At 46.0% G+C, this 12,753-nt stretch overlaps 1 protein-coding gene across 3 annotated transcripts in view; it reads right to left on the reverse strand.

Annotated features, from left to right (window-relative positions):
• The window catches only part of LOC126095093 (EF-hand calcium-binding domain-containing protein 4A-like), an 850,382-nt gene that overhangs the window by 75,337 nt on the left and 762,292 nt on the right, over positions 1–12,753 (reverse strand). For all 3 annotated transcript variants that reach the window (XM_049909810.1, XM_049909791.1, XM_049909801.1), the window contains one exon: positions 4,304–4,538. In XM_049909810.1, the coding sequence (XP_049765767.1) occupies positions 4,304–4,538 (235 nt within the window). The remainder of the gene's footprint in view (positions 1–4,303; positions 4,539–12,753) is intronic.

Here is a 12,753-nt window from a genome sequence, read left to right on the forward strand (position 1 = left end):
TGTAAATTAGAGGACGCCACGGTATTGTGCTCTGGACTGTTCCTTTTCTCAATAAAAATCAGTTGTCTGCCACTGAACATGGCCAGTGAAATAATTTCTTAGATTTGAAAACGACTTAACGAACAGTATAGCAGACAGTGTTAAATCGTGGCTAACTCAAAACACATATAGGCTTCACTGGAACGAAACGCCACAGGTAGTGTTTGACATGGAATCTTGTGGTAGCCCAGTGTTTACTGTCAGAAGGTGATCACATTGTCAATGAAGTCCAAGACTTTAAATTATTAGGAGTGAAGGATGAAGAAATTCCTTTGGAAGTATCATATTCGGGGACTTGTCAGAAACTAAATACTGTTCACAGAATGAACTTCCACTATGCAGCAGAGCGTGCGCTGATATGGAATTCCTGGCAGATTGAAACTGTGTACCGTACCGGATCTCGAACCTGGGACTTTCGCGGACAAGTACCCTACAGACTCGACCATCCAAACGCGTCTCACGATCCGTGCTCGCAGCTATCCTTCACTCCAGCCAGCGCCTCGTCTCCTACGTTGCAAACTGCACAAACGTTCTCCAACATTCTTCGTTGGACTAGCAATCATGCAAGAAGGGATATTGCGGAGACATGGCTTTCACTGGCTGGGGAATAGTTTCCAGAATGAATTTTAATCTGCCAGCAAGTTCCAAATCAGCACACACTCCTGTACCGTCCCTGTACATATAATTCCTCGTGGAATTCGTGGGACAAAACGTGGCCTCATTCAAAACGAATTTCCTCAGTCACTCAATGAACACTAGAAGATAAACAATATATACTAGCACAAAAGTTATTTAGCCGTTTCAAAAAATGGTGCAAATGACTCTAAGCACTATGGGACTTAACTGAGGTCATCAGTCCCCTAGACGTAGAACTACTAAAACCTAACTAACCTAAGAATATCACACACATCCATGTCCGAGGCAGGATTCGAACCTGCGACCGTAGCAGCAGCGCGGTTCGGGACTGAAGCGCCTAGAACTGCTCGGCCACTAGCCGTTTCAATTTCAATAGATTCTCATCAACACTGAAAAATTTAAATCACGAGGCAAACACTTTAAAATATACAATCTTCAAAGGCTTCATTGCGCCATACTTGCAGCATAGCATATTCTTTAATATATGTACCACACAATGTAATGCTTTCTTAAATAGTTTTAGTTGTTTGGCTTTTTATTTTCCTAATTATAAATTATGCACTATTTAGCGCCACGGACAGATATTTTTCGCTCACATGGCCGCATGAAACCTCGCAAACTGAATTACAAACAGAACACCTGCATAACCCACGCGATCCGCTAGAGATTATTATAAACGCATGGCAGAGGATAATTTTTATTGCGGCATATTATAATGTGATAATGCATCTTTTCGTCCATTCACATATGGAGTGTGGTAAGGAAGACTAGTTACATAACTATGTGCGGTGTCTTACTACTATGCTTTTGTCATAGCGCTATCTACAGGGACCGTATTGTAAAGGAAAGAATTTGTTCATGGGTAGCCCTCTAAAAACAAGACGCTAGAATTTTCTACGAAGATTTTTATAAGTTATCTCATAAGGAAATAGAGATGAAAGACACGTTCGTAGCATTTCTCGACTTAGAAAAAAAGCGTTCGACAGTGTAAAATGGCGCAAGACGTTTGAAATCCACAGAAAGATATGTTTAAGGCATAGGGACAGACGGGTAATATGCAATATATAAGAGAACTAAGAGGTAAAAACAAGAACAAAACGACAAATCGAAATGCTTGGATTAAAAAGCGTGTAAGACACGGATCCAGTTTGTTTCCACTAGTGCTGAACTGTACACAGTACAAGCACTAATGGAAATGAAAGAAAGTATCAAATGTAGGATTTAAAACTCGGGATGAAAGGATATCAATGATAAGATTCGATGATGGCATCGCTATTCTGAGTGAAAGTGAAGATCGATTACATGGAGTGAACAATCTACTGAGCATATAATATGCATTGAGAGTAAACCAAAGAAAGACGAAAACAATGAGTAGTAGTAAAATGAGATTAGCGATAACGTTAACATCGAAATTAGGGGACAGGCAGGAGATGAAGGAATTCTACTTTGGGAGCAAAATAGCACACGACTGAACAAACAAAGTGACATAAGAAGCAGACAATCACAGACACAGAGAGAATTTTTGGCCAAAGGAAGTGTACTGGTATCAAACATCTTCCATAATTTGAGGAAGAACTTTCTGAGAATGAACGTTTGGAGCACGTCTTTGTAAGTGAGTGAATGAGGGACGGTGGAAAAACCAGAAAAAGAGAACCTAAGCCTCTGAGATGTGAAGGTGTAGAAGGAGGTTGAGAAGTAAGAGGACTGGTAAGGAATGAGGAGGTCCTCCACAGAATCACAGAGGATATGTGGAAAACAGTGACAAAAAGAAGGGTCACGGTGATAGGAATAACTTCAACGGAATACGAGGGAGTTGTAGAGGGTCAAAACTGCATGCGAAGAAGAGATTGGAAAGTGTCCAAAAAGTATCTGAGACGTTTGGTGTAAGTCTTACTGTGAAATGAAGAGGTTTTGGCACAGGAGAGGAAGTGTTTGGTTACGTGAAATCATAACTTGGTTTAGGGTAAACAAAGTCTGATGAAAGAGGTTAAATACTTTGTTGTTTGGGAAACGACATACAGGACAACATATACGCTGCACCGTACCCAGCACTCGAAAACGGTGAATACGAGGTGCATTCAAGTTCTAAGGCCTCCGATTTTTTTTCTAATTAACTACTCACCCGAAATCGATGAAACTGGCGTTACTTCTCGACGTAATCGACCTGCAGACGTACACATTTTTCACAACGCTGACGCCATGATTCCATGGCAGCGGCGAAGGCTTCTTTAGGAGTCTGTTTTGACCACTGGAAAATGGCTGAGGCAATAGCAGCACGGCTGGTGAATGTGCGGCCACGGAGAGTGTCTTTCATTGTTGGAAAAAGCCAAAAGTCACTAGGAGCCAGGTCAGGTGAGTAGGGAGCATGAGGAATCACTTCAAAGTTGTTATCACGAAGAAACTGTTGCGTAACGTTAGCTCGATGTGCGGGTGCGTTGTCTTGGTGAAACAGCACACGCGCAGCCCTTCCCGGACGTTTTTGTTGCAGTGCAGGAAGGAATTTGTTCTTCAAAACATTTTCGTAGGATGCACCTGTTACCGTAATGCCCTTTGGAACGCAATGGGTAAGTATTTCGTCCTCGCTGTCCCAGAACATGGACACCATTTTTTCAGCACTGGCGGTTACCCGAAACTTTTTTGGTGGCGGTGAATCTGTGTGCTTCCATTGAGATGACTGGCGCTTTGTTTCTGGATTGAAAAATGGCATCCACGTCTCATCCATTGTCACAACCGACGAAAAGAAAGTCCCATTCGTGCCGTCGTTGCACGTCAACATTGCTTGGCAACATGCCACACGGGCAGCCGTGTGGTCGTCCGTCAGCATTCGTGGCACCCACCTGGATGACACTTTTCGCATTTTCAGGTCGTCATGCAGGATTGTGTGCACAGAACCCACAGAAATACCAACTCTGGAGGGGATCTCTTCAACAGTCATTCGGCGATCCCGCAAAACAATTCTCTCCACTTTATCGATCGTGTCGTCAGATCGGCTTGTGCAAGCCCGAGGTTGTTTCGGTTTGTTGTCACATGATGTTCTGCCTTCATTAAACTGTCACACCCACGAACGCACTTTCGACGCATCCATAACTCCATCACCACATGTCTCCTTCAACTGTCGATGAATTTCAATTGGTTTCACACCACGCAAATTCAGAAAACGAATGATTGCACGCTGCTGAAGTAAGACGAACGTCGCCATTTTAAGTATTTAAAACAGTTCTCATTCTCGCCGCTGGCGGTAAAATTCCATCTGTCGTACGGTGCTGCCATCTGTGGGACGTATTGACAATGAACGCGGCCTCATTTTACAACAATGCGCATGTTTCTATCTCTTTCCAGTCCGGAGAAAAAAAATCGGAGGCCTTTGAACTTGAATGCACCTCGTAAATTCCTGAAACGTTTTGTGTTTCGCCTGCAAAAACCTAACCCGTTGAGTACTTGATTAATAAAACCATTATTAACACGTCTAAAGTATTTCCAAATATATCGTTACTATGGATGAAATTAAGATCAGGAATGTTTCTCCAACCTATTTGCATTGACACAGATATGTCCATTGAACGCTTATGCACAGGGGGGCTAAAGTGAGGGTGTTCCTTCTTGTATGAAGGGGAGCTGGCTAGCTCACCTGGAGAGCAGCCTCGTGTCCTCGATCTGCGCCAGCAGCGCCTCCATGGGGTCCTGGTCGTCGTCGTCGTCCACGTCGTCGTCCCGCACCACGTCCGCGTCGCCGTCGACGTCCGCGTCATGGTAGCCGGAGGGCCGCGCGCCGCAGGGCATGCCCACGCCAGAGTCCGCCTCGTCCAGGGATCGAAGCTGCGCCTCCCGGCTCGGCGGCCGACGCTGCGTGCGCAAGAAGTCACCTACGGCAGACACCAGACACGACGCTAGCCATTTACTCTTTGTCCACTTAATTACTGCTTTCTAAAAAAACTGGCTCTTATGTGGTTGTACAGGTCGTTGCAATACACCGAACGCCCTCTACATAATGGTGCTTTAGTTTTAGCTCTAATTCTACCCCGTAGGTAGTGGTTTTTGCAGTACGCCCGAGATAAAAGCGGCCTCTTGTCAATCATACGCGGAGCCTGTCGTACGGAAATGGGAATGAGCGTCTGGCGTCATTTTTCTGGGAGGCCCCTTGCGGGGCAGGTCCGGCCGTGAGCGGAGAAAATCCCCGACCCAGCCGGGAATCGAATCCGGGCCTGTAGGACGACAGTCCATCACGCTGACGACTCAGCTATTCAGCTATCGGGGCGGACAGCCTGTCCTATAAGATACGAGTGTCTGGTATAACGGCTAAAAGACGCTCATAGCACTTTCAAACAACAAGCAACCAGCAGCAACTAGAGATGTGACCATTAACAACGACCGTCATTTGAACGGAAGATCCGTCGAGTGGGAAGCAGGAAAATAAAAAACCTACTTTGCTTACGAAGGAGGGTCGCTTTTTTTTATCTTGAATTTGCTTTGTAATACAACTTAAAGAAGATGGGTTGGGAAAAAAAGACTTAAGGAAGTTCTCCATCATGAAGTACAGTTTTATGGAGGAAGTAGCAAAAACAAAATAGGCAGAACTACAATTGTGGATAAAGATCTAGAAGAAGATCTGGTTTAGTACTGTCTAGCTGTGGAAGCTTCTTTCTTTGGGCTTACTCGTCATGTCTTGAGAAAACTGGGCGAAATTTTCAATTATTCAGATACGTTAGTGTTGCAGTAGAACTTCAACGTGTTGTGACTTGGCAAGACAGCCAAGCCACTATGACCGGTAGCCGAAAGGCACGCGTTTAAGCTCACGCAGGCTGGCGTGAGGTCTGGAACAGTTAAAGGAGTTGAGTCTAGTCAAAATAATACGTAGCTGCTGGAATAGTTAACTTTAATCCATAATTGGTGAACATCGGTCTGACGGTACATGCATCACAAGATAAATAGCAAATGACAATGGCGCCTTGCTAGGTCGTAGCAAATGACGTAGCTGAAGGCTATGCTAACTATCGTCTCGGCAAATGAGAGCGTAATTTGTCAGTGAACCATCGCTAGCAAAGTCGGCTGTACAACTGGGGCGAGTGCTAGGAAGACGCTCTAGACCTGCCGTGTGGCGGCGCTCGGTCTGCAATCACTGACAGTAGCGACACACGGGTCCGACGTATACTAACGGACCGCGGCCGATTTAAAGGCTACCACCTAGCAAGTGTGGTGTCTGGCGGTGACACCACACAACGTACGTTGTTGCAGCGGTGGAGACTTCAATATTTTGCTGTCCCACCGGCTCAGATCTTTTCAGTTCATGAGGTGTTGCAGAATACAGAGTTTACGAGTACATATATTACTTTGTACTGCACGAATTGCACCTGTAAGGCGTTATTCACATAAGCGGATAGTAGTAGTTACAAGAGATCTGTTTTAACGATAATTATTTCAGTTTTCTCTTGGTTTAGCTTATGTTAACACCACCACCACCCTCTAATTAATTCCGTTGCGCTATGAGGAAGTTGATGTCACCATGCGATAGTCTGTCCATTTATGGGTCACGTTTCATATAAACAGGAATGTTCGAGGGCTTGAAAACCGGAGATCATAGTGTCTTATGAACAGACAGGTTAAATCTAAAGTACTGGCAGGCTTTCAGAGTTCGGACAGGAAGTAATCGTTCTACTGATTCCTAAGTATTGTTTGTTGGCTTGGGAACATCACCAGGCTGGACGGACGGAAGAACAGGAAAAAAAACAAAGAAGAACTGCTCGATTCGTCACTTGTCTGTTTAGTCGCCTTGAACGTCACAAAAACGCTCGACAAACTGCAGAGTGAGGAGTTGCAAAACGATTATATGTGCATCGTCGACGACCGGATGCGTCCCAAAACGAGTCCAGAACTAATAGAACTTCCTCTAATATGTAACATTCATCTTGCGTCACGACCACGCTCCTACAGTCAGGGACGGGTTCATACAGACGGGCACGTACCGACTCTACGTACCAACCGCGAATAGAATAGGGGGTGCAGGGGTGATACTGCTACGTTAAGAGCCACTCCCTTTCACCCCACCACGCAGCATATTGCGGCTCTCAAAAGTACAGGTGATTGTGCAGGGTACGCGGTCTTTCCGTAAATTTAAGACCACAGTGGAACGAGGCGGGGAGATGTGACAATGAAGCTGCCTTCTTTCTTCCATTATGCCTGTCAGGGCAGTGTGCCGAGTCTGGGTGTTTGTGTCAACAGCGCCAGCAGACATCGGTCACAGGGGACATGGGTTCAGGGTCCCGCGCTGCGTCACAGAGGACAGACGAGTCGAAAGCCCGGATACGTCGCTACGCAAGCGCCGCTCGGAAACGAGCATTGCACCAGCAGCCTGGCAGCAGTAAAATAACGCAAGGGGTCGGTAGTACCATCCATAAACAGCGCCGCTTCTGAGACAGTCTTCCCTAAAGTACCTCTTCTTCCAGTATATCGACGTCAGAGGCTGACGGCAAAACTCCAAAATACACAACGAAATACAATGAGGTGCCGACATGGGACAGAGATGTGCATATATACAAGTGACGTTAGTATCGCGTACACAAGGTGTAAAAGTGAGTAGCCAGTTGCAGTAATCACTTTGTGGACGGTATGGCCTATTCTACACCTTATTTTAGATCCATGTGACGATGCTGTGCTGATTATATTTGTATGTTTTGACGATGCCATTATGGCCTTATCACTTTAGGACATGGTGTAAAAAATATTTGAGGATGGTCATTACGGAGTGAGACCGGTCATCATCTAAAGAATTCGTACTGTGATCAGAGACTGGAATAAAAAAACATATTTAAGGTGTAAAAGGAGAGTGCATTGGCGGAGCCGTCATTTGCACACAGGTGATTCACCAAAAAGGTATCGGATATGATTATGGGCAGACGACGGTAATTATGCGACTTAGCACGTGGAATGGTACGAGGTGCATTCAAGTTCTAAGGCCTCCGACTTTTTTTTTCTCCGGACTGGAAAGAGACAGAAACATGTGCATTGTTTTAAAATGAGGCCGCGTTCATTGTCAATACGTCCCAGAGATGGCAGCACCGTACGGCAGATGGTTTTTTACCGCCAGCGGCGAGAATGAGAACTGTTTTAAACACTTAAAATGGTGACGTTTTCCTTACTTGAACAGCGTGCAATCATTCGTTTTCTGAATTTGCGTGGTTTGAAACCAACTGAAATTCATCGACAGTTGAGGGAGACATGTGGTGATGGAGTTATGGATGTGTCGAAAGTGCGTTCGTGGGTGCGACAGTTTAATGAAGGCAGAACATCGTGTGACAACAAACCGCAACAACCTCGGGCTCGCACAAGCCGGTCTGACGACACGATCGAGAAAGTGGAGAGAATTGTTTTGTGGAGAGAATTGCTCAAGTGGCAGACTCTGCAAGAGAGGCGCTCTGCATCGCGGTGTAGCTTGCTCGCCAGGTTTCGAGAGGGTGCGTTTCTGGATGAGGTATCGAATATATTGCTTCCCCCTACTTATACCTCCCGAGGAGATCACGAATGTAAAATTAGAGAGATTAGAGCGCGCACAGAGGCTTTCAGACAGTCGTTCTTCCCGCGAACCATACGCGACTGGAACAGGAAAGGGAGATAATGACAGTGGCACGTAAAGTGCCCTCCGCCACACACCGTTGGGTGGCTTGCGGAGTATAAATGTAGATGTAAATGTAGAATGTAGATGAATCCGCCATTTCCTGTAGGAAATTTGATGTAGTTTAATTTTGTACTGGGAAACATTTTCGCTAGCATCCGCGGTTTTCGAGATATTAAAAAAACCTAAAAAAATGTGACCTTTAAACACATCCCCATCCCCAGGCTCATATCCCACCCGTGGGGATCCCTTCCCTACCACTCAAAAAAAAGTTCGCGACTACACGAATTTTTTCTCCTATTCAACCCTTTTTGGTCTTCGGTGACCGGGCTACATAGACTGTACACATTTTAATAATATTTATCGAAAAATTAATCACTATTTTTATTCAATTAACTGGTTTAAATTTATATATTTTTTAATTCTAATCCTTTGCCGCCTCATTTTAATCACAGCACTGTACTAACTTTTACATTCGCTCCCACTTTTCTTCTTTTCATTCTTTCATCATCTATAACATTTATCCAAGTGGCTTTAATTATTTTTATATATTTAGTTCGATTTAATTTCTTCCTCTTTACCATTTTGTATTTTCATCCATGTTATTGCAATTGTTATTTTGTTTGTATTTAATTTCATGTATAATGCCTTCTTTCGTCTAAATCTTCTCTGCGTCATGATAACTAAAATACACTCCTGGAAATGGAAATGGTGTGTCAGACCCACCATACTTGCTCCGGACACTGCGAGAGGGCTGTACAAACAATGATCACACGCACGGCACAGCGGACACACCAGGAACCGCGATGTTGGCCGTCGAATGGCGCTAGCTGCGCGGCATTTGTGCACCGCCGCCGTCAGTGTCAGCCAGTTTGCCGTGGCATACGGAGCTCCATCGCAGTCTTTAACACTGGTAGCATGCCGCGACAGCGTGGACGTGAACCGTATGTGCAGTTGACGGACTTTGAGCGAGGGCGTATAGTGGGCATGCGGGAGGCCGGGTGGACGTACCGCCGAATTGCTCAACACGTGGGGCGTGAGGCCTCCACAGTACATCGATGTTGTCGCCAGTGGTCGGCGGAAGGCGCACGTGCCCGTCGACCTGGGACCGGACCGCAGCGACGCACGGATGCACGCCAAGACCGTAGGATCCTACGCAGTGCCGTAGGGGACCGCACCGCCACTTCCCAGCAAATTAGGGACACTGTTGCTCCTGGGGTATCGGCGAGGACCATTCGCAACCGTCTCCATGAAGCTGGGCTACGGTCCCGCACACCGTTAGGCCGTCTTCCGCTCACGCCCCAACATCGTGCAGCCCGCCTCCAGTGGTGTCGCGACAGGCGTGAATGGAGGGACGAATGGAGACGTGTCGTCTTCAGCGATGAGAGTCGCTTCTGCCTTGGTGCCAATGATGGTCGTATGCGTGTTTGGCGCCGTGCAGGTGAGCGCCACAATCAGGACTGCATACGACCGAGGCACACAGGGCCAACACCCGGCATCATGGTGTGGGGAGCGATCTCCTACACTGGCCGTACACCACTGGTGATCGTCGAGGGGACACTGAATAGTGCACGGTACATCCAAACCGTCATCGAACCCATCGTTCTACCATTCCTAGACCGGCAAGGGAACTTGCTGTTCCAACAGGACAATGCACGTCCGCATGTATCCCGTGCCACCCAACGTGCTCTAGAAGGTGTAAGTCAACAACCCTGGCCAGCAAGATCTCCGGATCTGTCCCCCATTGAGCATGTTTGGGACTGGATGAAGCGTCGTCTCACGCGGTCTGCACGTCCAGCACGAACGCTGGTCCAACTGAGGCGCCAGGTGGAAATGGCATGGCAAGCCGTTCCACAGGACTACATCCAGCATCTCTACGATCGTCTCCATGGGAGAATAGCAGCCTGCATTGCTGCGAAAGGTGGATATACACTGTACTAGTGCCGACATTGTGCATGCTCTGTTGCCTGTGTCTATGTGCCTGTGGTTCTGTCAGTGTGATCATGTGATGTATCTGACCCCAGGAATGTGTCAATAAAGTTTCCCCTTCCTGGGACAATGAATTCACGGTGTTCTTATTTCAATTTCCAGGAGTGTATTTCAAATGTGCATGAAATCTTACGGTACTTAACCGCTAAGGTCATCAGTCCCTAAGCTTACACACTACTTAACCTAAATTATCCTAAGGACAAACACACGCACCCATGTCCGAGGGAGGACTCGAACCTCCGCCGGGACCAGTGATAACTAAAATATTTAAAAATTACCGCGGGCAATAAGATTTCTTTGTCAAAGCAGGCACATTCTGTCGATGTTTGACCACGCCAGCGCGAACAAACGATTTATTTGTAGTTGCCCATCACGAAGTGAAATTAGTAATTTGTGCACTTTTAGTCCGCAGCTCGTGGTCGTGCGGTAGCGTTCTCGTTCCCCACGCCCGCGTTCCCGGGTTCGGTTCCCGGCAGGGTCAGGGATGTTCTCTGCCTCGTTATGACTGGGTGTTGTGTGCTGTCCTTAGGTTAGTTAGGTTTAAGTAGTTCTAAGTTCTAGGGGACTGATGACCATTGATGTTAAGTCCCATAGTGCTCAGAACCATTTGAACCATTTTTGTGCACTTTTAGTTTAGTTAACGGCGTCGAGTGCTGGCCTACGGATGACAACGGCACTCACACTGTACGTCGGCTTCGGCTGTTCCTCTCCTGCCCGAGCTGACCTCGTGGTCCCGTGGTGAGTCACGGGCTCCACTTGGTATTTGCAGTGCGTGACGCACTTCTGCGTATCAGCAGGCCGGATGCAGGCCTCTCGGCTCCCTCACTACAATCAGGAACACACAGCCCAGGGAAACTGGCGGTGTCCACTTGGGGCAGCAAGGAACTCCAACCTGTCCCACCGCCGGACAACAGTTTTTTATACGACGCAGCCGCTGACTTTGCGTCACGCAATTCTTCGTCCATGAGAAGAGGTCGACCAGTAGCAACAAAAAATGTAAATGATTCGAGTGGCATACAGCCGCGTCACACTTTTTCCCGTAGTTGTACAGTCAAGTTATTAATAATGCGGCTGTTCATTAGGCTCCCTACGTCAAACTGTAGTGGCAGAAAACCATCACTAAAGAAGGGGCATACTGCAATGCCACGAGTCGTGTGATTAGTCCAACGAAGTCGCCCGTATCTTGCGATCTACACCACTAAATGCTAACCAGAAAAAGGAATATAAGTTCAGACAGGAAAAACAAAAAGTTTAATGCATGATTGTGCATTTTAATTCTGTCTGAGACGGCAAGGGGCGTGGGAGACCGGTTGTACGTAATGGATAACGTCTTTAATAAAGATAGCAGGACAATCATTAAGAACATTAGAACATAGGTAACGCAATGTTGTCGAATGGAATGAGGCGAAGCCGAGGATGCTAACTTAGGAAATGGGACACTAAAATCAGTAGATGAAGTTTGCTGTTTGGGCAGCAAAAATACTGAAGTTGGACAAAGAGCAGATTGCCAGTAGCAAGAATTAAAGTACTAGCATGTCTTTCCTTACAATATTTGTCTGCAATGCACTCTCATACGGAAATGAACCAAGGGCGATAAACATTTCAGCAAGAATAGAATAAAAGTTTTTCAAATGTTATTCTACACAAGAATGCTGAAGATGAGATGTAGATGACTGATTTTAAGATCGGCAATGTACTGGAAGAGAAAAAGCTTTATAATTTTTAAAAAATTTCATTGAAAAAACTACACTGCTTGTAGGGATAGGTTGATATCACAAATCCTGTTGCTATGTGGGGCTAAAAATTGTACAGTTAGAGAGAACACAGCAAGCAGAGCCGAATGGATGTAGGTTGCAGTAGTTATACAGAGGTGAAGGGATTTGTACAGGCCGGCCGGTGTGGCCGTGCGGTTCTAGGCGCTTCAGTCTGGAACCACGTGACCGCTACGGTCGCAGGTTCGAATCGTGCCTCGGGCATGGATGTGTGTGATATCCCTAGGTTAGTTAGGTTTAAGTAGTTCTAAGTTCTAGGGGACTGATGACCACAGTTGTTAAGTCCCATAGTGCTCAGAGCCATTTCAACCATTTTTGATTTGTACAGGTTAAGCTGGCGAGGAGAGCTACATGAAACATTTTTCCGAAAAAAACTGCATAATGAAAGTAACTCGCTGTTTAATTATTACAAGTTTCTGCCAGACATTTTGCATAAGTCTTAGTATACGATGAGGACGGTGTACAGAAGATGCGTGCTGTCATTTCGGACTATGTCTACAAGAAGTAATAATTAAAAAACTATAGCTAGTAATTCTTTTGCAGTTCGGACCCACTGGTGTGGCTGCAAATCATAATGTTAAATGTTTCTTTCAGCTGTAACTGCTACGGTAATTTGCCTTTCCTAATTTTTATAATGGCAGTTCGTACTGCAGCTTACAAGCGTTCAGCCTCTACTTGTAGCTTACGCATTTATGGAGCTCTCAAGCGAAG

The sequence above is a fragment of the Schistocerca cancellata genome, chromosome 1 (genome assembly GCF_023864275.1).
Source record: "Schistocerca cancellata isolate TAMUIC-IGC-003103 chromosome 1, iqSchCanc2.1, whole genome shotgun sequence".
Taxonomy (NCBI): Eukaryota; Metazoa; Arthropoda; class Insecta; order Orthoptera; family Acrididae; genus Schistocerca; species Schistocerca cancellata.